General features: G+C 37.3%; 2 protein-coding genes across 3 annotated transcripts in view; one reads left to right on the top strand and one right to left on the bottom strand.

Moving 5' to 3' along the window:
* LOC124168304 (myosin-VIIa-like) overlaps positions 1 to 12,390 on the top strand; it is a 107,746-nt gene extending 95,356 nt beyond the window's left edge. For both annotated transcript variants that reach the window (XM_046546457.1, XM_046546458.1), the window contains 8 exons: positions 2,296 to 2,433; positions 3,542 to 3,724; positions 4,553 to 4,754; positions 5,115 to 5,243; positions 7,862 to 7,958; positions 9,050 to 9,147; positions 11,007 to 11,176; positions 11,801 to 12,390. In XM_046546457.1, coding sequence (XP_046402413.1) covers positions 2,296 to 2,433; positions 3,542 to 3,724; positions 4,553 to 4,754; positions 5,115 to 5,243; positions 7,862 to 7,958; positions 9,050 to 9,147; positions 11,007 to 11,176; positions 11,801 to 12,001 — 1,218 coding nt within the window. In that variant the 3' untranslated portion in view covers positions 12,002 to 12,390. The remainder of the gene's footprint in view (positions 1 to 2,295; positions 2,434 to 3,541; positions 3,725 to 4,552; positions 4,755 to 5,114; positions 5,244 to 7,861; positions 7,959 to 9,049; positions 9,148 to 11,006; positions 11,177 to 11,800) is intronic.
* Positions 12,391 to 13,582: 1,192 nt separating this feature from the next.
* Positions 13,583 to 26,972, bottom strand: part of LOC124167638 (zinc finger CCCH domain-containing protein 13-like) — a 55,096-nt gene continuing 41,706 nt past the window's right edge. The window contains exons 14-18 of the mRNA XM_046545617.1: positions 25,634 to 25,869; positions 21,830 to 21,963; positions 17,534 to 17,830; positions 15,048 to 15,390; positions 13,583 to 13,841 (exon numbers count right to left, since the gene is read on the bottom strand). Of these exons, the coding sequence (XP_046401573.1) occupies positions 13,727 to 13,841; positions 15,048 to 15,390; positions 17,534 to 17,830; positions 21,830 to 21,963; positions 25,634 to 25,869 (1,125 nt within the window). The 3' untranslated portion in view covers positions 13,583 to 13,726. The remainder of the gene's footprint in view (positions 13,842 to 15,047; positions 15,391 to 17,533; positions 17,831 to 21,829; positions 21,964 to 25,633; positions 25,870 to 26,972) is intronic.

Raw genomic sequence — 26,972 nt, 5'->3', positions numbered from 1 at the left:
ACGTTAATCGAAGCATAATATCCCATAAGAAACAATGTAAAAAGTGAATATCGGCTCCTAGACCTCACAATCCTGCGCGAAAAAATGTTAGCGTATCATATCTGGGGCATTTTTTACGGAGGGAATGCTAAACTATCGCATAAATACGAGGTCCTGTCTTCATCAACGACAATAGCAGCAGTGACGTAAATCCTTCTCCATTTTCGCATCTTCCAGCATTTGCTTTTCGGCTTCGCTATGGTGGTCGCCCGGGCGAGCGTCGCCTCGGCATCATCGTCGCAGTTACAGGAACCAAAATTATTGTGAACTCGGCAAAAAAAGTGACGACAAAAACTCCGAGTTCTACACGGAAAAATGCCTTGAAATCACTTTATAGGTTCCTGAAAACCATTATGTCAAGTAAAACCTTGCGCACCTTCGCAAGAATTCATTTTGCATAAATTTTTGCTAAAATCATTGTCGCAATTAAGAATAAACACACCGTTTTACACTTTGCTTAGACAGACTGTATTACCGCCCACAAAACGAACAACCTGCAACGCCCGCCGGTTCGCCTTTTTTTTTCGCGTGGAATTTGAAGGACGTGACGTTATCGTGAAGCGTAGGTGCGATAAACGAATGACGGTCTCAAAATTTTCGTGACGTTATCGCGAAATGACGTTAAACGGGGTGACGTAGAACGAGGACTCACTGTATAGTTAATTTTTTTAGATATCTTTAAGCAGCTTTTTTTTTAATTAATGATATTAAATTGGGCAATAATCACCACATTTTTATACGTTTACTGATATATAAGTTTTTTTATTTCAATGTCCTCAAATTTAACAACAACTATGTAAACGCCGATATATCGGCGTGCCGCACTTTTCAGCCGAGTGGTAAAAGCCGATACAGTGTGCCGCACTAAAAGGGTTAAGAAATTATTTTTGTATTTCAACATGCTAGAAAGAGATTGAGCTTGCCTTAAAAAATGACATTTGGGTATAATTAATGGCTTTTCTGCATAAACAGTAGAACTTGGTTAGTATGTTCCTCCTTAGCACAGTGATTTCTCTCAGTCCCGGTGCCAATAAAAAAATATAGGTAAAACTATTTAGTTAGTATGTTTTGAATAGTGATGATTTCCTGGGTAGTACGCTCAATTACTTATCATGAAGGAGCCCGCAAGTCATTTCCTAGTATATTCTGAGTGTGTGTGTAAACCTCGGAATTCATAAGTTATTTTATTATTATGAGCCATTGACTTTCTAACATTCATCCCACATCTCTCTTTCTACTACGGTGATGCATCCAAATGCATTTGTCAGTGCAAGGAGTACCTGTACGTCATACTTGACAAGTCTTGTGGGAGCAGACGATGCTTTGGATCTCCCTGCAAGGCTTAATGCCAAAATTCTTGATCTTGGCACAAGAAATAGAAAGCAGGCTACATATTTTAAGTGAATTTAAACTGTTGCTTAACGTGTCCTCTTTATATAAAAGCACGCATATGAGACCAATCACAGGAGAATGATGCTGTTTTTATGTAATTTTCTCAGGGAAACTATGAAACCTTGTGATTTTCATTCGCACGGTATTGTTTCAGCAATGTAGTGCTCATTTTCTTGATTTTAAATGGGAAATGAGTTCAGGAAGGTGATCCTATGGCTATGAGAACCTCCAAAAGTAATCATAATTATGACTAATTTTTCACGGATTGCAATTACCTCAATTGCTATTATTTACTTCCCTGGTTTGCACAGTTTCCTGGATAGCATGTTCATTTTTTGTGGTCCCTGGAGAAATGTACTAAACAAGTTCTAGTGTATCTGTATGCCAGAACGTGGATCCATTAGCATGGCTAATCTAAGAGCTCGATGTTGTGTGTTAATGATGGTAAAGTGTTAGTATACTGTGTATCAGAATTTAAAGGGATAACTAGAGAACCTGTTGTAATTTTGTTAGAGGAGGTCATCTTCGCATTCAATTACTTTTTGATCCAAGCTGATACATTTAAGCCCAAGCAATGACCGCCAAGTTTCCGAGGAAGGTTCAACTTTCACATTTTAATGTAGCATCTTATGATGAAATTTTAAATTCATTTTGCCTTGCTAATGGTATGATATTATAGTAAAGAGTATGTTTTCTTTAAATGTGGGATACTAACCTACCTTACCATGGCACCTTTTATAACCCCAAAAAGCAGGTACATAATTCGTTTTTTTCAATTTCACGTTTCAACTTCATTAAAATATTGATGCATTAAGGTCAAGAGCCTACCCGAAGATAAAGACGTAATAAGTGTTTATTTTGCAGGAAATACTTCGAGATGAGGTTTACTGCCAGCTTATGAAGCAGCTAACAGATAATCGCAACAGCATCAGTGAGGAAAGGGGCTGGGAGCTTATGTGGCTAGCCACTGGGCTATTTGCCTGCAGTCCTGGCTTACTTAAGGTATGGCAATGAAATTTTTCTGCTTTGTTCATGCAAAATGGGACCATTAGTAATAAATGTTGGATTAAGTCATTGTTATTAATTATGAATAAAATGTTTCTTAAGGCAAGAGTAATATTCATCATTCAATCTGATATTTTGACTGATATCATTGTTATAAATCTCATATAGGAAGGCTATAAATAGTTGTATAATTCACAACTCATTGATATTAACTAGATTGTATTAATTTTAATGTGTTCTGATAGTTCATACAGTCTCAGTCAAAGGGAACTTTTAAAGCTCAGCTTGAGACCCCGATTTCATAAAGTCATACCTATGCCCCATGTTTTTGCTGTGTCCTCCTTTATTTGTGCTTGTACCCGAAATAAACACTCTCACAGGAAAATAGCTTACCAAAGGATTAGGAGATCTCCCTTTCTGGGTGCGGGCTCTTTTTTTTATTCTTTTTGAAGATTTTCTTTGTAGAAAGGATTGTCAGAAAGATTGGTGAAGTTTATTTATGAAACAAATGCCCTAAACAACTCTCCACCATTTTGGTGTTGTGTGCAAGTGTGGTAAATATTATGTATAAGCTATTGCATGGTCTAAAGCATATAAAGTTTACAGTGGAAAAGTCATGACTGCACTTTGGTGGTCTTGAACCAAGAGCGGAGATATTTTTTTATCTAAAACCTCAAGCAAACAGATTAATGAAGTTGATGTGCAACATTTTGTAAAGCACTATATCATTACACTTCTTTCAGTTCAACGTATGGAGTCCACAGCGATAGAAATAACATTTTGTAGCCACAACTTCTTGTACTTGAGAGCCATACAGAGCCCCATTATTATAACATGGAAGGAAGCCAACAAACTTATTATTTTGCCCTCAGGCTTGCTATTGATACTTCTTCAGCCCCTTATTGTCCTGAAAACGACCCTTTATTGCCCTATCTGAAGGAAATGGGGCTCTAATAGATGTTGAACGGTATGGTACCCTGAGGCAGGCTTTTCTAGTGGAGTTATGCCTTTTACCTTGTGGTGGTGAAACAGTTTTTTTTTTAAATGGGGTTTCCATTCCTTGAAAAAATGAAGATCTATATTTTTCAATTTATTTTGACTCCAGGAGCTGACCATGTTTCTACGCACAAGGCGTCACCCAGTGGCATCTGATTCCCTTCACCGTTTACACAGGACTTTGCGCCATGGCCAAAGAAAATATCCACCTCATCAAGTGGAGGTGGAAGCAATACACCACAAAACTACGCAAATATTCCACAAAGTGTATTTCCCAGATGATACTGATGAAGTAAGTTATGCAATATGATTAGGAAAATGACATTAATCCATCTACATACTTTCCAATTCTTTTTGTACCAATTACTATGAGATAATTTCATTTTCAGTGGTATGCCTCCATGAATACTTAGCTTTGGTGAAAGATTGTACTTTTAGATTTTTAATTGCAGAAGTTCAGAATGTATAATTGGATCCAGATGTAATGTTTTTACCACTAATGTTTGTCCACATTTAACTCTTAAATTTTGAGGCCCTGATTCTTTGCATATTGGGACAATAAAAATTATCCTTAGTTAGTGTTTCCTCATCTTGCATATTTCCGCATTCTTGGTTGCAAAAATAATCCGAGTGGGAATAATTTTTGTTACTTGATATTATAATTCTCTTAAAATACCATGCGCAAAAGTCTTTTCATATTTAATTGTTCTCTCATTTATTAGCTGTTTTCTAAAAAGTATTCTCCTACTTTCTTTAGGAACAGCACACTAAATTGATGAAATTTTTTTGTTGCATGAAATACCATTTAGTGCCTTAAAATATATTATTTTTCATAGATTACTGTTTAAATAATTATATGTTGTAAAACTTAATACAAATTGCAGGTCCTCTTTTAATGTTTTTCTGCATATAGTGTTTAGAGTTTTGTCCCTTTGTGAAAAACCTTAAGTCAGGATTTTATGGCATTGCAGCTTAGGCCCCTTTTGTGTGCTAACACTCATGCAGCCTTGTTAGGTATTGTGCAAATGTGGCCATAAAAAGGAACAACCCAAGGTTGCATCAACAACACGGATTATTATCACTAACTGACATCATCTTCTCATATTTTTACTCTTCATAGGCATTTGAGGTGGATTCTTCAACAAGAGCAAAAGATTTTTGCCAAAATGTCGCAACAAGGCTGAAATTACGGTCTTCAGAAGGCTTCAGTTTGTTCGTCAAGATTGCCGATAAAGTCATATCTGTTCCCGAATCTGAATTCTTCTTTGACTTTGTCCACTACCTAACTGAATACATCAAGAAGACAAGGCCTACAAGAGATGGTATTGTTTGGATTATTTATGCCATAAGTCCTTTTTTGGTTTTCCTTGAGATGAAAAATATTAGGGTGCAATGAATCTTTGTTTTGCATCATTTATCATTCCTGAATCATGGGGCATTAAAAGAACGAGGTCAAAAGTATTTTGAAAAATGTTAGACTAAAATTGAATGCAACATTTGGGCAATAACTTCATTTTGTCTGTATTTTTATGAAGCATTTTTGTATCACTAGATGTGTGGATGGCACAGTGATTTCTTTCAGGAATGTATGGCTAAAAGAGTATTTTAATGCTTCAGGAAATAAATTTGCTCTTTTTTTCTATGAGATATATATTGTATAAAATCTTATTTATCTCTTGAAGGTGTTGCTCCTCAATTCCTTTACCAAGTGTTCTTCATGAGGAAGCTTTGGGTAAATGCCTATCCAGGCAGGGATCGAAATGCGGACCTTATATTCCACTTCTATCAAGAACTCCCCAAATACATCAGAGGTAAGAAAAGTATGGATAATGCAGTATACATGTGTTGAAAAAGGTGGCAATTATATCAGAATGAGGTTGTGAACTAAAATTTATGTCATAAAATAATTGCATTTTTTTGTGAGCTTATGGTAAATGGAGTATTAAAACTTAAAATATAGCATATAAAATTTAGTTGCTACATTACATTAAAAATATGAAAATCTGTGGAAAATATTCAGTGCTGCCCAACAGCTTTTCATTAGGCAGAAGACAGATGACATCACAAGTCATATCTCGGAAGCCTTGCCACTAGAGCCACTGCTCCCAACCCATGTATCGCCGAAAAATGCTGTAACATACTGAATATACTTTACTGAGATCTTATCACAAAGATTGTAATATGTTAAAGCTTATAAGCAACTATTTACCACGCATATATTGAAAGGAAGAATTTTTCAGTACACTTTCAGGAAATCGATTCAGAAGCCCATGGCACTGGGGCACCATGGGTGGATTTTGGGGGATTCACAGGGGTCATGCCCCTCCCCCAAATTTTATCAAAAATTTTTCATTTTTATCAGTTTAGTAGTTATTGTATCCTTGCAAAGGAGTGAAGGGAGTGTACGTGAATATCATGGTTACAAGTCCCAAACATGAAAGAAGTTTGAGTCGTATATATCGTAGAATGTAGCACTTCACACAGTAAGAACGTCCCTTTCTCCCAACGAGTATTCCATGCTCCCCAAACCCAAGTCATGACCCCACCCCCCCAAATTTGATGCTGAATCCACCCCTTGGCACCATCAATCACCCCAATGACTTGCTTGCTTAGTATTTGGATTTCTGAAGCTTTACATTGTAAGTGCTTCTTCAGTTGCTGGAGTGTAACGATGAGTATCATAGCAGTAGGATCCCATGTGAATGTAAACTTGCTATTATTTCATTAGGATGACATTTGCTGATGTAGGATTTACCCTTCTTTTCTCTCCCCATTCTACTTTACAGCCATACAAGCAGGAAGTACTCACACCTCACTGCTTTTTCCAGTCTTCCCTTATCTATCTCCTTTCCCACCATTCCCTTTCCATGAGTATGTAAGCAAGAAAGTGGGCTTGTGTTATCTTTAGACCTCGATAACAGCCTCTCTTGCACAAACCATTGTAGGTATTAACTACTGTCCAGCCGGTGAGAGTTGTCCAATGACAAGGAGGGGCAGAGAACCCCGCACCAGCACGGTTTGCCGGCCATTGTTATCCCCAAATCCACCTCACACCCTCACCTAGTCATACAACATTGTCAAATGTTTATGAATCACCGAAACAAGCCTCACAATTTTTCTTAATGAGGACAGAGTAGGAGGGAAGAAAAGGGTAAAAATGTAATGATGACCACGATTCTTCTGTTGGCGCTTTTTTGCTCGTCGTCCCATCTGACTTCTTTCTTCATGGAAGCCTTTTTTTTGCATGTGAAGAGGACAATTCCCTTTCTGACCTGGCAACCTTGCCCCCTACCCCTTACAAGACCCTTCTGCCTGTCATTGGACAACTCTCAGCGGCCAAACTGTGAGGATAGACAGTTTCAATATTGTGTCAGTTCCTAATCCACTTCAATTCCGTTCGTTAAGCAATGTTTTTCTTTTTCATAACACTCATTTTAAGAGCAGCAAATTATTCCATAAGGATATCATGAAAACTACAAAAATAGCACATCCTGTCATCACACTAATTTCTGGGTTAATCATATTAGTAAAATTTCGCAATTGTCATTGAGGGTTGACGTGACGATTGAGAAAGTTAAAGCCACATGATTGTGAAATTCCCAATAAAGAAGCTTCCCTATAATTTTACATGTATATCTTTTATGGATCACTGAAAATATATCTTAACTTTAAAAATTCTTTGTATCTGTATTTCAAGTACTACAGCTCTACTGGACGTATTTAGGTGCGTACAAAAGTTAAGAGTGGAATGTGAGCCAAAATTGTGCACTCTTCCAGAGGGTAGGATGGGTAGGGAAATAATGTTTATTATTTTTTAACAGTTGTATTAGTTATTAAATATTTGTGATATTTGCTTCGTATTATATTTTTTAAATAACAACATATTTGTGCAAGTCAGATTTTCAATTTTTTTAGTTTTTCTTTATTTGGCTTTCCGCTTATAATTTGCTCTTATTTTTGTATTATTGTAACCTTATTATGTTGTTGATCTCCAATTATAATTTCAATAAATAAGTCCTTCATCAGGATTGACATTTGATGGCTTATTGTTTAACTTATGCTGATTATCATTGGTAGCCTATTATTCCAGGTTCATTTCAATGGAGATAAATTCAATGAAATATTTAGTTTTCTAACTGCTTACAGCCTAAGAGGTGCAATTTAACATGCTTACGATATGACAGTGACGATTTCTTAGGTCTCACACCAGGTAAGGTCCTCCATATCTCCTTCCGAAGGGGACGATGTGCAACTCGCCCATAGTCCTACTGGAATATGGAGGACCTAACCTAGTGTGAGACCCAAGAAATCTTCACTGCCATGGATCCCTGGAAAAAATCAGACATTACATGTTTACAATATATGTACTGGCAACATTTATTTTTCTTTTTATGATTTTATTCTTTTGATGATAATTTTGCCATTATAGGATATCACAAAGTCTCCAGGGAAGAGGCAGTGGTTCTAGCAGCTTACATATTTATTGCCAAATATGGTCACATGAAACTTGAGTCATCTCTAGCCGTGTGAGTTTTTCACTTAAGAAGTTCTTTTTAATCCAATTTTTCGAAACAAAGAGTGGAATAAGAGCCCTAGAAACAAATGACAACGACACAGTGGGTTCCAAAAATTTCACGCTTATTCACAATGGACCAAACATCATGTTAATTTTCACATTACATATTTAATCTAGGTTCCACACTGATTTTTTCTATGAATGCCACCGCTGCCTTATGGGTCGTGGAATCTCACACTAAGTGCTCCTGACAGTGAATTTATTGCTAATTTTATCCGTAACCCATTCAACCCCCTAACTCTGGTGGAATTTGGTACCCCTGAATGCCCAGTATTTCAAATTTTTTTTTTAATGATTATTTATGTTGCAAATTTCATGTAGAAATCTTATTTTAACTACATAATAATATGAAACTCATTTCATTTCACATTATGTAAGATGCAGATTTAGTTTAGAAATCTTATTTAAACAAAAAATTAATATGAAACTCATTTAGTTTCATGATATGTACATATCATTCATCAGCAAAACTAAACGAGTTTCTTGTTATTGTATGGTTGAAGTTAAATTTCTAACCTAATCTCTCGTAAAAAAAATTTCAGTTAGGTCAAAAATGACCACTTGGAATAATAAGGTGTGAAAACAAATTATGTATACCCTTCATTTTCACCAGTTACATGTTTCATTTCAGAATTTGGAAAAGAAGTTGATGAGATCTCCCATGATGCATTTCAAATCGTTTCCTTAATTCTAAATTGCCTCAATGATAAGCAATTAATTACTTAAAGAATGAGATGTCCTGAAAAATGATTTTGCAAGTTTTTTTAAGGTGTTAAATTTAATTTTTCAATTGATGCATTTCCTCCATTTGGTCCATAACAACAAAATGTGTGCCCAAGTCATGAGAAAAATGCTCAATGGGTCACTTAACAATGAATTATTGGGCAAAACAAATTATTGGTAAAAATATGAAAGAGTAGCATTTTGATTTCAATTTATTTCTTTTCTTTCACACATTTAACTAATTGTAATTGTATTTTTAGAGAAGTTGCAGCAATTTTTTTCAGAGAAAGCTTACGGTGGCATTTTATATACTTTCAGAGAAATCCTGAAGCAGATCGTACCAAGTGACATCCTGAGAACCAAAACAAACAGTGATTGGATTAAATCTATTTCAGACGTGTTGCAGAGGAATTCTGGTAAAGTTATGGAGATTTATGATCTCACTCAAAAGAAATAAGCTCAACATGTCAAGTTATGAGATCCAAAAGTGGTAGTTCACTATAGTAATTCCGTCAATTATAGTTTGGCTTTAAAAATGCACTGTGGAAGATAGAACATTCAGAAGGGTAGAGTTTTGAGCATTACGGAATTATGCTTTACACCCGGATAAAAACTGCCGTAAAAATCATTTGGCTTAGACAGAATTCACACCCTGATCTTCCGATTGCTGGTCAGGTATGCTGCTAGTCACACCATCATGTGATCTTCCTGAGCGAACCTCAGACAGGAATAGCCGCACAAGGTGTTGATGTCTCAAGTCTACACTGGTACTGGAGATCCTTCTTACTTAGTCACTGTCAGAAATTTAAACGCTACATCGTTGCTTTCCCACAACAAACCTTTTCCAAAATACTGCGTGAAAAAAATAACTTTGCGTGCGGTCACGTGCACAGGTGCGAAGTTATGTGCACAAATGGGTTAGATACACCAAGGATGCAATTCGCCTTGAAAAAATAATTTGGGTTAGCTGAGATTCGAACCTGTATTTCCCTATTCCCAGTCAGGTGTGCTACCATCATGCCATCTTCAATGGCAACACCTTGTTCCGTTAGCCCAGTCCGAGATTCACCTTGGAAGAACATGGCTTGGTGGTGTAACTGGCAGCATACTGGACAGGCAATTTGGAGGTCTGGGTTTGAATCTTGGCTAAGCCAAATGATTTTTACCATGGCGAATTTCATCCTTGCACATACTAACTTTGCACCTGTGCATTTGAATGAATACAAAGTTACTTGTTTCATGCAGTGTTACAGAATTATGATATTTTAACAGTTTTGATTATCAGCAATTTAACTGACTTTGCATTTGTTATTGTAACCCCCGGTAATAAGGTGGGCAAAAATAGTTTATTACCTGAAGTAAATGCTCCTATTTGAATTTTTTAACTACATATTTCACTAACTCAGTGATTAAACTCAGAGGTTGGTTAGGATACGTGAGGGTAGAGCTCACTATAGGTATGCGAATTTCACGTATTCTGGGTTGGGAGGCCAGTTCCTTTCCCTGGACTATCTCACAATTCAAGTATTTTGAGTGTGGGCATCTGATGCATTACCTGGGATTTGTACTCTACCCACTAAGCTACCTACCTCTCCCTTAGGCAATCTAACTAGTATAGTAAGAATTAAATGGAGGCAAAAGTAAACAAATGTATCATACCATGCTTCTTTATCTAGCACCTTCTATCCATAAGGTCCTTCGTTGGCATGAGCTTAATTTAACGAAAGCTTTGAGTATGTATCAACAATAAGATAGTGCAATCTCACCCATATTGAGATTGTTTCAGACAATTATAATTGAACACTTTCATCCAACCTTAATTATTTAATGTCCTAAAAATCCTGAGTATTGTATAAAGAAGCTGCTGGATACCAAAGAAAAAAAATTCATGGTAGCTGCAGAGTGAATAAAAAAAATGTCTGCATTGCCAAATCTCAGTAACTTAGGAGTTGTGACCCCATGCTGATGGGCAAAAAAATGCTTAAATTGTCTGAGGCAGAAGTGAAGGGGTTAGAGAAGTGGTGGTAGTTTTGATCAGTTTATTGGTGGGTAAGGGCAGGGTTTGGTCAGTGAAATGGGAAGAAAAGGGTTGAGGTTGAGGTGGGTGGTGGATAGGTGGGCAGAGGGAATGTAATCAGGAATCGATTTGAAATAATTGGACTTGAAAGAGAGTGGAATCGACTCATCCATAGTTTTTTCCTTAGAGTTATATCTGGAGAGCATTCATAAAACTTGTTTGTTTTTTAATCTTTCCTTTCTTCCTCTCTTTCTTAAGGAATGAGCCCAGATGATGCCAAAATAGCAGCACTCCAAATTATTGCAAAATGGCCAACATTCGGCTCTGCATTCTTTGAAGTAAAGCAGAGTAGTGAGCCTAGATTCCCAGAAATGGTCATTGTGGCCATCAACAGAAGTGGAGTCAGCATCATTCACCCTCAAACCAAGGTAATGAATCGAAGCACTACAGGAATAGCTGAGGGGTTTATTCTTATTGATAACCGTATTTATCTGAATTTAGTCCCCCCATTTTTTTCCAAAAATACCCGTGTTAATTGTAAAGGAGGGCACTATATTCAAATGCATCTTTTAAATTTTTACCTGAAATTGAAGCCTCAAAATTAGGGGGGGGACTAAATTCGGAGGAATACGCAGTGGCAGATACAGAAAAAACTCAAGCAACATATCTTGAGTTGTCTTTACTTTTATCGTAATAAAAGATGATCAAGTCACAGGCAAAGTATATGAAAATTTTATTTAAAGTGATTATAAACATGTAAAAGACAATGCCATCTTATGATATAAAAAAGTTACAATTGTGGTTTAGCAATGTTCGGCAATACAAGCGGACCCGCAAGGAGGGGGCGCGCGCCCCCTGCACCCCTCATCTGTATCCGCCACTGGGAATACGGTATCTAAAGATGCCAAATGATAGACTAAGAATCAATTTGAGAGATTGAATGCTAATTCCCCATTTGCTTGCTAAAGTTATTCTCACCTAGGTTTCTAACACATATTTTTTTATCTTCCATTCTTATTACGTTTTTATCAGAGACTTGAATTTTGTTACAGGATATCTTGGATACTCATCCATTCACACGCATCTCAAACTGGTCTTCTGGGAACACCTACTTCCACATGACAGCTGGAAGTCTTGTGAGAGGCCAAAAGCTTCTGTTTGAAACTCCTCTGGGGTATAAGATGGATGACTTGCTGTCATCATACATATCTTTGCTTGTATCCAATATGGGAAGAAGGAAGAGCTTAATTTAAGGATGAGTTTTGAGGAATAGGTGAATGATTTTGTGTGTTAATCTGATGAAATAATCAGGAAGCTCAATTTTGGTTTCATAATCATTCTAATTTGGATTCATGCCCTAATATGAGTGTGCCACCATTGATATTGCTCTGCTCATACTATGATAAGTTATGACAAAATGTCTAAATGTTATTCTTATTATTTATATAATAATGGTCCAATGTGGGCAATGGAACCATCTAGAAAGAGAAGGCTGAAAGAAAAACTGGTGCCACCAGCTGAATTGTAGAAGATGAATTATTTTTTGACCAAGTATTGTAATTATACCCTAGTTCAAGAAATTTTATTTGAATGCTATTATCAAATTATGTAATTACATGTAATTAAAAATTATTATTGTTTATATTAATGTCTCAATTTTTATGAGGATTTGAGGAAGGCCTATCTTCAGCATTCTTCAGTCCTCATATCCTATATCACGATGGATTGCTTCCCTCCTGAGAGCAAGGGAAATTTGTAATCTTGGGACAGGGGCGGACTGATTACAGTTATCCAAGTTTAAGATGATCCCTGCCCAGCACATATTTGTGGCTCCTTTTCTCATATTTGCTGCTAAAAAGTGTTATCTTTTTATTTTTTTCCCAACTTCAAAGCACTTTCCTTGTTCACACCGGGGCTTCACACTATGTGTGCCTTTGGTTCTTTCTGGCATTGGCATGGCATTTCCATTTATGTACACACTACTTATAGATTCATTTCAGTGGCAGATTTTATGCTCCCTGATGCTTCAGATACAGCAGTAGTACAGGCATCTCTTCCTTATATCTCATTGGGAAATTATCCATACCCTTGGACGAACTGAACTCCTCTCATTTCCAGGGATTTCCCAGAGATCAATAGTCAAGTGCTCCCAAATTCCACACCTCCCTTTCATAAAGACTCCATACCTGCATTCCAAGTAGTCACTAAGTTGATTTGTGCCTAGCAATTTAATAGGAGCTGTAGTATACATTCATAACGGTTAGGTGTTTAGTGGAGGGCGAAATAAACATCGTAGACCTGTTCTAGGAGTTATTATTTTCCCTGTCACCAGTAAAATACGTTCCCCCACTTACTTTCAAGTTAGCTAGTTATGTACCACTCTGAAGAGACTTGTAATACCAAGGCAAGGACTAGTTCACCTTGCTGAATCCTCATTTTTATACATATTAATCAAAATCCTTTGGACGGTCTTGTCATCACATGATTGCCACAATATGCCATACACATTAAAATAAACTTCCAAAGTATTACAATTTTTATGCTATCAATTACAAACCTAAACCTTTCTACTCAAAAATCAGACCTGACTTCAACTCAAGTGGGACGATTTTTTCCTCCATGAAATTTTCTTACCTGGGAAAATGATAATGTTTGGACCATTACAGCCTCAAAAAAGCTAGATTTAAAAAATTGAATAGCTAGGTTGAGTACTGGAACTAATTTTTTAAGTTGATTTCATAATACATTGAATCATACAAAAATACTAAATATTCCACATCACATCTGGAGAGCAGATACCTGAGTGGGCTACATAAAAATTAATTATTAAATAATCAGTCTTGATTATTTATTTATCGTCTTCATATACAAATAAAATACTCTAAAACTGCATTTATCCAACAAGGAATCAGAAAAAAATTAGAACTTACATAAAATTTACATCCTCCCTAGAGAATGGCTCATGATGAGGAGATACTTTAAACTGCAGCTCTTTCGAAAAGCTGAACACTTAAGCGATAAAGATCATTGTCCATGTTAGAAGATGAGGTGAATCCACACATTTCCTTAGCAGGTAAATTGCACAGCTGTCGCCTGCAACACAAACAGAAATGAGATTAATTACTTTGAAATCTACAAAAACTGATTAATAATAATAATACTTATTTCAACATAAAACACAATACCATGTAACTTTATTCGCCAATAAATGCTAAATCTAAAGAATACAAATCAGTGCATTGTTGTCCAAAAATTCATTTAGTGAATAGAAGGCTTGACTCAACATCCACGAGCAAAGAGCATGTTTCAACTTTGGTAATGAACTATCTTGGGGAAATTAATGGCTGAATTATTACTACCAGTTACCATTCGGAGTGATTCATTTCAAGGGGCTGGCAACGCAATGGGAAATTGAAACATCAGGGAAATGAAGGAACTACATAGCATGGGAAAGGCAGAAATGGAAAGCTGTAGAATACTATTCTTAGGATAGCAATACTATCATAATAACAATATGAAACTTGTAAAAGGGGAAACTTTTTATTGCATATGATGTGGCTACAAAAACTCAGGTAACACACACTGGTCTAGAGTTTCCTTCAAATGTCTTTGTGACAGTTTTTTTTGTGGGGGTGAGGGTGGAGGTCAGGTGACTTCCTGAAAACCAACCAAAATGCGATAGCCAGTGCATGGCCTATAGGAAATTCAGTGACTTCCAAACCTCCATGATGTATGCTTCGTGATTAAGTTAACTGTGTTGCCGAGTGGGAAGAGGGATTTTGAGACAGTCTTTAATTTTCATGCACTAGCCAAGTCTTTCGAGAAAACATGGCAAATCCTGCTTCTCTGATTCTCCATCAAACATCCCTAGTGTCACAGGTCCCACCTACTAATGCAATACCACTCGAAACAATGCCAAGCTTGCACAGTGGCTTCGGGAAACCCAGAACGGGCCCCGCATAGGATACGCTCTCGAGGGCCGGGAACCAGCCCGAGACTTATACGCCCATGCCACCTCGAGAGGGGAAAGACAGAGGAAGGATAAGGATGGGAGGCATCGCCGCGATAAGAGCCCGACGACACCTCCAAGGGAAGGATAGGAAAGGAAGGGAAGGGACGAGGAATCCCGCACCGTCACAAAGGCGGGCGGGCCCTACTACTAGCGAAACCAAGCTTACGCAATTAATGTTCTAGCTATCCTAGTGGATTTTCCTATGAGGAAGAAAAATCCATTGATCGAAGCTTGCACAACTGGCATTCTCAAAGATACTTGAAAAGGATCAGAGAGTACATACTAACCTGATAGCAAGATCACGGCGTGCAGAAAGGGCCATGCCATGCTGCCCCTTGTGGGTGGCAAATGAAAAAAGGTTCTTGATGCGCTGCCGCTTGATACGCAGAGAAACATGAATGCCTGGCACAGGGTGAAGGAACTGCAGACCATCAACCTCTTCTCCCTCTTTGGAGGCTTGCTTCTCCTCCTTGACCTCCCCTTCATTCTTCACTTCCTTTGCGTCAGTCTGCTGCAACGACTCTTCTTCAGCGCTTCCTTCCGGCAAGTGATTTTGTTCATGGTTCTGCTTCCCTGATGCATCACCAGTCTCCATCACTTCCTCAGCGGCTTGACTCTTCTCTGCTTCACCTAAGAGTCACCGTTCAAGCAAAATCATAAGTTAATAGCCTCACCCCATGCTACTCTGCCCTTAGTGGGATGATTTTAAAATGGGCAAGATTAATAATAATAATAGATTCATTGGTCGTTAAGTAAATAATTTACACTTGACCTCGTCAGTTCAGTGTTACATACATATAATTACAGTTTGCATACTTAAATAAAGAACAGGATTATTCAGAAAACCATTTCTGCTTCCTGAGTAAAAAACTCATTTATGGAGTACAGTGCTTTAGATGCTAGCCAGGAGTGTACAACAGATTTAAATTTAGTACTCTTGCTTCGTCTTGCAGACGCAGGTAAGTGATTGAAGAGCTTAATACCCATGTTTGAGGAGGAATTTTGTGTTATATTTAGTCTCATTTGACCTGCAAATAGGTGATTCTTTCTTCTAGTGTCGTGGTCATGTATGTCGGATCTAATTGTGAAAGATTCGAGATTGTCTTTCATATGTACAAGTACTCTATATACATACAGACTGTGGACAGTTTGATTTGACAGATTGATTCCGGCATGGAACGAACCCAAGAGCTCATTACTTCATTGTTGGGTCAGTCCCTGGTAATGCATAGGAATTAATGTCGAGTAATCCCACACCTACTCTTATCTCAAAGCCATCAAACATTTAACAAGGTTCCTAAGAAAGTACATAGCACATAATCAACAAATTTTTACAAATTAATACATTTCATATTCATTAGGCACGACTGCCTTTGGATAAATTTCAAGGTCCTGAATTTGATGATGAGAATGAACATGTACACAGATGCATTTCAGTCTACGAAGATCTCCTGCAATAACTCCACAACCTTGCCCAAATGCATCATCTTCTGTTGCATGTAGAATGTGTGATCAAATTTGCGCAAATACTGACTTAGGGAGGCACAAAAGCAATACAGGCGGTCCCCGACTTTCGTACACAATGCGTTCCCGAAAACTTGTACGAAAGTCGAACCATTGACTTCCATACTAATTAGGGGTTACGTTCCAAAAGAGCGGAATATACGTACTGAAACCTTTTTTTTCACGGAATTCATTTCAATTGACTTAATTTTAATATTATGTTAATAAAACTCCTCAAATCATCTAATTTCTTTCGAAAATACGCAGAAAATGCAAATAAAAGTTTAAAAAACAAGAACTCCGTTGGCTATCGAGTGAAACTTCCTCTTGGCGTTTAAGTTGACATTCCACTTATTACATCCACTATAAATAAAAGGACATATCAAGAAGCATAACAAAATGTATTTGTTGAACCCGCACTCTGCATACCTTTTAATTTTTACACCAAAATTCGATATTTGGCAGGTGACATTCGTGATCGCGTATATTCCGCATGTTATTCAAAAAAGACAAACGGACTTCGGGTGATATTTCGTGCAATATCGTTGCTGAAGGTTTATATGAATTAAACAGCACTCAAACGAAAAAACACAATTAGAAAGAAGGTCTTACTAGTTTTATTGAAAGCTATTCGATGATGTCTTGTCAACTTTTGAAAAATATCTTCAATGAAGGCTTTCATCTTCTCTTGATAAAGCATCCTATAGCAGGCAGTCTCTCTCCCAAATAAATCACCTAGATTAGAGTCAATTACCAACAATTCCCTTCATTATATATGTTCGTATTGTTCGCATATACTGCTGAAACTGCCATTTGAAACAATTGAATGTTGGGATACGCAATAAACATCGCGGGAATTTTTAAAAAATTACAGACCAACGTCCGAAAGTCCGAATTAAGCGTACGAAAGTCGAGTAAAATGTGTCAATTTTGAGCGTACGAAAGTGCGAATTGTACGAAAGTCGAGTGTACGAAAGTTGAGGACCGCCTGTACTGACAAGGTGAGAAATTTAAGTCAGCAATGATGCAAACCAGCCTCTAAGAAACAGATCATTACTTTCAGTAAAAACGTTTAATAAAAATCAAGATGACATTTCCACGCAAGATATTGTGTGATGACCTCACATTAAATATATTAGTTTAAGAAATAAGTTCCAATAAATACCCCAAGGGGACATATGAGGTGTGAAATTCAAACTATGACAGCATAACCATCAGAAACAAATAGTAAATAGATTTTACACAAATTTGAGTAAACATAATAGCTTACCTTCATTTAGACTATCATCTTTTGTCGTCACATCCTTATCTGGGTTATTTTCTTCACTACCCTTTGATTCTGCTGGTTTTATTGTCTTTCCATTCTTTGTTAATTCTTTGAGGATATTCGCTCCAGCATACTTGAATGACACACCCAATCGGGCTAGTATGCTCCTTCCATTCCAATAGTTCTTCCCCAATGCAGAGCCAGGGTCATCATCTGCAGCTTCATTCTCTTCGGCACCAGCCTTCAGTCGTGTCTCTGATACAAGTTCACCCCAATCCACTCCTAGCGCATCTCCAACAGCTAATATCCAAGGAAAGAGAAGAAAAGAAAACTGTATAAAAGTTTGAAATTTTACATAAATTTAGCGGGCCACCCGACATTGCTCGGGAAGGATAGTACCCATTGAAGTGGAAAACTTGGAACTTGGAATTCATGGTTATATGGTAGGAATTTTAAGTAAAGGAACAAAGCTGGTATGATGATGGTATACATATGTAGCAGCAAACAATGGAAAAAACGGTTTCCATAGATATGCCGTGCATGGAGTCAGCTTATACCCTGCTCCACAACATCATTATTTATTTATTTATTTCACCACCAAAAACTGCACAAAGGCTTTTACATTGGCTGTTTACGTAAATAAATAATAGCTAAAAGATAACACAATAAATAAAAACTAACAGAAAACAAAATTTTTGAACATTAAATGTGTATCCCTAAGTGTGTAGACCAAAATGTGAACACATTCCCTAGAAATAAAGTGAACACATTCCCTAGAAATAAGGTTTGTACCGAGAGGATAAATATTTAAGTGTAGAACCCTCGAGTAACGTATGATCTTAGATTTTCCCGGCGTATCAGTTGCAGAAAGGTTTCTCGGGTTTTCCACCGGTTGATGTCGTCCATGTCTCCCGACGTTTCGATCTGCGACTTACGTAACGTTTTCTCTTCGACGGTGTCAATGGGTGTGCCTACCCGACAGGATACCTAACCACAGAAGCTGTATGACTAGAGGCAAAGATTATCTGTGAATAAAAACTGTGAATTTCGTCATAAAAATCTGTCAATTTCGGTTTAAAATTTCGTCATAAAATTTCAATTTCGTCACAAAAAATACAGTTTCGTCATAAAAATTCACTCGTCATAAATATTCCTTTTTTTATCACCAGAACAATAATTTCAACAACAAAAATGCTTATTACTATATTAAATACATTTTTAATGGTAAAAACCTTGATAAAGAAGGGTCAAAGCAAATGCTAAAGGAATAAGTTAAGCATTTGTAAGATACACATACCATAAACACCCTTTGCTATAAGTGTACATATTTCAACCTCATAACGCTAGAGAAATGTGGGAGTTGTACAGACGGGGAATATATTTGATTTGTCTACATTTCACTGTCTCATTGGCTTGCATGATGTAAAAAACGTATAGTTTTCACTTAAAACATTGATAACAAAAGTCTTTAAGGTCTTACACAAAAATATAATATCAACACTTTATCTACAAATTATTCTATTTATCTACCAATAGGTTGCTTCTATCTATAAAAGTTTTTTTTGGAATATGCCATCTGAAATTATTCACACTATGGAATTTAAAATTTGCTGAATCCTTATTTTACTGGAATTGAGATCCATTGGTCAAACTTGACTTTAATTCTACATTTTTTGGAAGTTTAGTGGTTCTTTTATTTATACTTCCATGCATGGAAAAACCTCTTTCTGCATCTACATTTGCCACAGGTATCCACAGGGTTTTCACACAATTTTCTACAAAATGGGGAAAATCATTTTAAAGGGCAAGAATAAGAAGTACTGAAAATTCTTTTCCTTCTTCCTGAACTGATCTAACAGAATCCTTCTAAGCAGAATAGCCAAGAAGTTCTTGAGTTTCTGTTAATGATAATATGAGGACATTAGCAACAATTGTGCTTAAGTCCTTCACATAAGTTGTCAATATACACCTTGTGTTGAATTATCTTCCCATGGTTATAATAATGTTCCTCCCTGGGTCACTGTATGCAAGGAATGACAACTTCATATTAGTCTTTCCGCCTATTTGCTTCAGGACCTCACACATGAAAATTTGCACAGATTTTTTGAGACTATTAAGAGAAGATTCAGTTTCTTTTCCAAACTGTGCATTGCTGACTAGGGTAAAGGAATTCAATAAATTAAGGTTGAGTCAGTTCTTAAATTTTTTCGGATCTCGATAGATACCGGTCTGGTTCTCCCCCACCGGTTCTCGATACTCAGTTCCAAGGATGAACTCTAATTACCTTAATTAATGGCAAATTTAAATGAACAACCACAAGAAGTGAATGAAAATAATTCCACGAAAGATGTTAATCAGCAGGAAAGCTCTGTAAAAAAATGTCTCCATAATTTTATTTTCTAAGTCAAAAAGTTAAATAACACGTTATTAAGAATGCATGATCGACCAATATGTCTCATTACATCAGGCAGCCACTGGTCCTTTCACCAGGTTTTTTGTTGTAACTTGTACGTCAGATCAAAATACATTCTCTGATGTAGCTAGCTTAAATTGTTGCTTTAATTGAAAACTTATTATGCATGCCTCACTGTCGCAGTTCTTATAACCTCAACAATAAACTGCTCAACACGCCGGTACAGCGACACTGGATGAACTGAGCGGCCATGAATTAACGCAAAATTGTAATGCGGTGTTGCATTCTGCAGGATAACCACCCTTTTCCCGGCCTTGCATAGGTTTATCAAACAACGAATAGGCCCTCGAAACGCATTTTGCTCGTATGTCGAAGATTTAATGTATATATACATGAATCAACCTTAAGACCACTCTAAGACGAAACGATTTGCCGCGGGCGCCGTCCACGGCACGGCACACGGCGTTGCAGAGAATCGTCTCGTCAGAAAGCCGCCTGAATTTCACGTGAACGGCGGCCGGCGAAAGGTCGTTTCGTCTGAAAGCGGCCTCAATGTAGCGTTGACTATATTGCGTTCAACGGACTGCACCCCCCGCAGACGACGCATCGCCGGGCCGGATCGAAATGGGCGCCGTGCCGTCAACGGAGCGATTCCACTCGTTTGAAGATATGCAGAGCTACAGTTAATTGAGAGAACGTCACCGTGCTGTGGACTGGGGCAGACGAAAAGTCAGCTTGTTTGAAAGCGGCCTACGTGGTCGCGGCCATGGAAGAAGGAGGAGATAATATCCTCCTCCTCCTTCCATGGCCGCGGCTACAGAATGCAACAGAATGTTACAATGTTGGCGAGAGCGACAAACTGATAAACCCTTATATGCACGAGTTAGCAAGCAACTCTCAAAAGAAAAAAAACATGGACGCCATGCAATCGGAAAGTAATATATGCATTTTTTTATTACTTTTTTTCACTTTTTTGCCACGAATACGCTGCAGACCATTTCGGCTTTGGGCGCCAAATTCAAATCCTCGCCACAGTTCCGAGCCGGTTGCAAAGCACCGACTTTATGCGATCGGTTCTTGATACCGGTTTTAAAATAGACCTTGAAGTGACGTGGTATTTTTTATCGGCAATAGTAGAAAATATCGCGCCAAATTCGCAGTAAAAGTGCTGAAACGCGAAATTTCGCGGAACCAAGTAAATTTCGCGCAGCCTTGGAAATTTCGCGTTATAATTTGCGTTTTGCGGTTCGCGAAAATTCGGTGCCCCTATGTATGACGTAACATAACAAACAGTAATGAGAACACGATGCACATTGGAGACAACAGAAAGTAGCACAATGGGGTGCGATAGCATGAGAGATATATATTATTGTATTTGTCATGTGGACATAGGCAAGACTTCTAAAGGTATGATAGGTAAGGAGGTGTTTTTGTGTTTAGAATTTGATAAAGTAGAGAAAGAGTATGCAGCCGGCGTCGAGAGTCGAGTTTCAGCCATGATAGTTTATTCATATAATTGGGTTATACGGTCCAATAATTGTAATTTAAATATGAGAGCAATGAAGTGTATATTTAAGGCATTTATAACCCCTCCCCTTGCAAGCACAAAATAAGAACTTTTCGAACCCCATTCAACCCCCTATCTTTCTTGAGTAAGATTACTTGATTCTTTATATTTGCGACATATAGAGAAAACTAATATTTTATTCTATTATTGAGCTAAAATTGTACGACATATGCATCTAAATTTGTGGAATCTCACTATTTTTAAGTTTTTTTAACGACCTCACATGAATTCTACAAAAAAAATATAAAAAAGTCCTAATTCCACTACAGTTTAATATAAAAAAATAAAGGGGTTTTATTAATCTATAATGCATACTTACGTGGGCGGTTTTCTTCCTCAAGTTCCTCGTCAGAAATTTCCTCAAAGTCCATATTGTCCAAAGGCTCCTCTTCTCCACCATCTTTGGTCTTGACATCATCAACCATCTCTCCCTCCTCAAGAAGGAAAGATTTGCTGAAAAAAATTAAAAAATAATGCATCATACTGTGATATTGTTTCCATAGTGAATGAAGCTACCTATCTATTGTAAAAGGCTAAAAATAATAGATGCTTGCCATTACTTTCCAGAGAAAACTTCTCATTTCCTCCTTCCGCATGGTATAATGCTAAGGCTATTTTTTCAGCATGTCAAATATAACAGGAAAAATGGAAACTGTCGGTAGTTATTTCACAAATGATTGAAAAAATGTTCAGAGGTAAAAATACATTTAATTCCTATTTAAACAGTAGTGTTGATTACAAGGGCTGAAACACAACACATAGGAATTGATTGACAACTCCAATCCACAGATTTTTATTTTCATAAAATTCGCTTCAGAGAATACATGTAAACTCCACTCACCACAAGAGATGTATTCCTGTCAGGTTTAAGGAATTTCAAGTTAAACACAAGGTTTACTCCTTTGTTAAAACTTTTGCTGTGTACAGCAATTTCCAGTATCGAGAATGAAATAATGGCCTTTTGATACTTGATGCAGGTATTAATCTAAAAGAAACATTGCTGGACAAGAGATATAATTATACCTAAGGCTAATTTAATGCTGACGAACACTGCTCATTTTTAATAATGAGTTTTTCACTTTTTTTTTCAAGGTTAACTCAAATTATCACCAAAACATAAGTGTCTCAACTCCTGCAATGGCAATACTGGTACTGTCCATTTCTGAATTCATTTGAACATGCTCTAGTTCTATCCTGGCAACACCATTCATCCACCCAGAGAGCAATGGCTTCAGAATTTCATTTATAATACTAAACATACTTAATGAAGAAAAATACTGAGGACAACAATTCGGAAAATGACAGAGTAAGTGGCATTTTTGAACTAACCAGTAATTTCTGCAGTCCCTGAAGGTAATACATAATTGTAATACCCACAGGACAAAGAGGGATCCGCCAGGAAGATTAAAAAAATATGATATTGTGACATATTCTAAGAAATAATAATCTACCATGGCAAAAACCCATAGGAAAACAAAATAAGTACAACCCGTGTCGCTTTACTGCTTTGATTGTGGGTTAAAGACGATAAATGCTTACTACAAGAAGAAACTAATTATCTTAAAAAACTGATAGCCAAAAAATACACTGATGACATACCTAAGAAATGCATGTGAGAAAATGAGAAATGATTATGTTGTTGAATAAAATGAAATTCCCTACGGTCATACTCTTTTCTCTGCAAGTTTAGGAATTGAGTGGAAGAAAGGCAAAGAAGTAAAATTATGGCGGAAACATTAAATTTTGCATTGCACCATACAGGCATCTCATTTGGCAGCTCTGTGCTAATGACCACGCAATTTGGCATCATGCTTCTTCGTAACATGCTGTTTTAGAAGCAAAACAAGACAAATAGTAAGCTAGTAATGCAATGTAGAGCTTATTTTCCAGTTTATTATTTAGTACAATATTAAGCTCGTCACTACCAATATTGCATGCACTCGGAAAGGCTGGGTCAATTAATTCGTGAAAATTTAAGGCTAAATGACATCCTCTCTTTTTTCTTTACTTGTTCCTTATTTTATTAATGGAGAAAGAGGTAACACAAGAGTTTTCAGTGCATCTGTAGCAGAGTTAATACACCCATGTCTCATATAGCGCAATTTCGATTAGCGCAATTTTGATATAGCGCAAATTCGTTCCACGGGGAAACATAGCAATGCAGTGTAGCCTAATCAAAAATCTTAAACGCTCTCGTGATAAAACGTGAACTTGCGCTAAGTACACACGAAATTTCTATCATTTTACGCATATTAATATTATTGCTTGCCTCAAATCTTCTTTTTTGTTTATATATTAATCTAAATCCATTGCTGTGCAATGGCCAAAAGTATTACTCGTCATTGAGTCCAGATAGCCGGCCTACCGAAGTAATTTATCTCGTCTCCTTAAAAGAATGAATTAATTTAGATCATTAATTAAGCATGGGGCTAGTGGAAATGAGTTTTTTTTAAGCAATACTGGTTGAGACGTCATTTTTGCCGTCATAAGTTATCGGGCGATTGACTTCCAGGTAGAGGGTCTACGCTAAAGCCTTCAAGGTCATCGGTATTCACGGGAGAGAAATGGAGCGGTGGCCGAGTTGCGCATGAATAGCATCAACACATAAAAGGGTCGGCTATAGAGTCTCAAACACAATAGCTTCGTTCCCTCCCCGCAGTCGTAGGCCCTCTACGTCTCAAGAATACAGTTCAGCAGTAGAAGGTGATTTCGATAGAGCCATGCAGAGTAAAAACCAAGAGAACGATGGCAAAAAATAGGAATGCGGGTAGAAAAATCAAGAATTTATCAAGAAAAACCATAAACCTAGAAGAGAAATTGATATAGGTCAATTGCTTTGAAAATGGAGAACGTCAAAGCGAAATTGCGCGGAAGTTTAAACGCACGATGCCTTATTCTGAATAAAGACGAAGTTAAAACATCAGTGACCTAAGCCGCACCAACTTCAACCAAGCGGTCTACACATACGGAAAGTTCATGGTGAATCAGTACAAAAAGACGAGAGTGGTAATCGCTCCGAGACATTAAGTGAAAGCTCCGGTTGGTTCCAGAATTTAAACGGCAAGCAGGTATTTTCAGTGCGGCGATATCAGGTGAATCTGCAAGTGTTGATAGCGCAGTCACCACAACATTTTCTGATGAACTCCAAGCTGTGATTGAAAGTGGCTCCTTTCCCCCTCAACTAGTTTTTAGAGTTGACGAGACGATATTCATTTGGAAAAGAATGCATTCTCGTTCATTCATTTTCAGGGAAGGAAAACCTGGGTCAGGTTTCAAGGCATTTAAAGACTGTTTCACGTAGCTGCTAATGACTCGGATGACTTCAAATTAAAATGATTTATCATTCATAAACTCCGCTAGCTATGAAATGGCATTCAAAGTAGCATTTGCCTGTCATTTCGATGAGCGACAAAAGGGCCTGGGTGACACAATAGTTGTTTTTAGACTGGTTTGAAAAATCGTCAACTGCCGGCAATGCATTACGAACCCCTGAGATAGCTGATGTTAGCCTACCCGCACGACAGGAGGGAATTTCAAAAGCACGTAAGAATTTTATTTAACGTGAATAAAAGTCTTCAAATGCGAGCATACTATCTTTAAAGATGTTTTAAACTATAAACATTTATATAAATAATGTTTTCTAAGGCTATTTATGGGAATATATATTTTGTAGAGGAAATTCAATACCCAAGACCTATGCTACCAGGAACGCATCCCTATCTTCCCAATGTTAAAACGCTCTCGTATAACACAAATTCGTATAGCGCAAAGACCCCAAGGCACGCATCCCTTGCGCTATACGAGACATGGGTGTACATGAAGAGTGCCTGAACTTAGAGTAATCAAGAGAACCAATCATGCTCAGTAAATTGTGTTTAATCAAGGGATAAATTTATCAGCAGTTTGGTCACAAAAATGAAGGCATAAAGAAACATTTGAAACATAAGCTTTTGCTACAAGATACATTATTACCGGAGGCTTTCGGGAACAGCTGCATATAGCGCAAGCAACCTTAAGCGGGCTTTTCAGGTTGCATCATCGGGCAATGAATGATGATCTCTCTCTTGCAGCTGGTCTGGAAAGCTTCCAATACTAACAAAGAAACATTAGCAGCTAGTCTTACCTTCCCCTAGATCCTGGTCTCTTAACAGCCTTTCCTTTCTGGCCATCTTCTCCGATTTCTCCACTCTCATCGTCACCAACCTCACCATCCAGTCCTGAGGACACACCAATGCCCTCGATGCCATTACTGGCCTCCTCAAGGTCCAACGCCCTCACTCCTGCCACTGCAGCTCCAGGAGATGGAAGAAGTACTGGTGGCAAACCAGAAGGTGAAGCCGTACCAAGAGATCCAGCTTCCTGTGAAAAGTCCAAATATGGCACCATTATAAAATCATTCCGTACATTACACTCAAACCACGACAATGAGTACGTGATATGATAACTCTATGTGCTTCTGTGACCAACTTTTTCGGCTTTCATTATTACTGACTCAATAATGACTGACACTATTACTGACTCAAAAGTCTTTCAATATACACTTACATTATTACAAGAGTGGCTTGCATTAAAAGTAGAACTTTATTTTAACATGTATACTTTTTCATTAGTGCCTTTTGGTGCCTTAACCAATTCAGACAGGACTTGGGCACTCAAAATTCCAGGTAAAGAACTTTAAGAAATGTAAATTCATTAAACAATACCCATTGAATGTAACCTTAAGGCTTTGGCTTTGGTAAATTATACTTGGAACTCAGTTAATGCAAAAACTAAAGAAAGTTTGACCAGAAACCATTCATGAAAAGTCTTCACATTGCAGCCCCAGTAATTTTCCATATCAAGTATAAGTTTAAAGTATAACTTGAGGGTGACTCACTATGTACTTGTGTGAGAGGTAATTTGATAACTTAACCATCACAATGGCAATGGCTGACTCTCATGTGTACCAGTTTTTTGTCTCTAATGAATGTGTTCCACATTATCAATGCACCATCATGCATTTTTTCACATCAAGCATCCAAATAACATAGAAGACTCCATTCTAAGGTAACACTAAACCAAATTACCACTAGATCCATTTAAATAGTCTAGCAAATTGTGATTGGATGCACATGATAGAATTTGACCTAGGGCCTAATGTGAAAAGTGCTACTTCCCGAACAGTAGTAGGTTCTATTCTTTAATGCTGTTCACTGCTCCATTTCTTGGCACAGTCCAATGTCTAAGAATTAAGAAGAAGAAAGACGTAGGCACTTACTGCCATCACAAATAAGACCCCAAACTATGACGCAATCAGATATGACGAAACTTTTGATGAATTTTCAGACAAAAGCTATTTGTTCCTATTTTGAAATGCAAAATTATGTAAAAAAGTATGGTTCATTTAAAATGATATTAGTCAAACGGGGCATGCTTCACATTCCACAACAATAACTCTTCTTGAGTGGAAAAAATTTACCTCT

The sequence above is a fragment of the Ischnura elegans genome, chromosome 11, assembly GCF_921293095.1.
Source record: "Ischnura elegans chromosome 11, ioIscEleg1.1, whole genome shotgun sequence".
NCBI classification, from domain to species: domain Eukaryota; kingdom Metazoa; phylum Arthropoda; class Insecta; order Odonata; family Coenagrionidae; genus Ischnura; species Ischnura elegans.
This window is presented reverse-complemented; position numbering and strand designations above follow the sequence as displayed.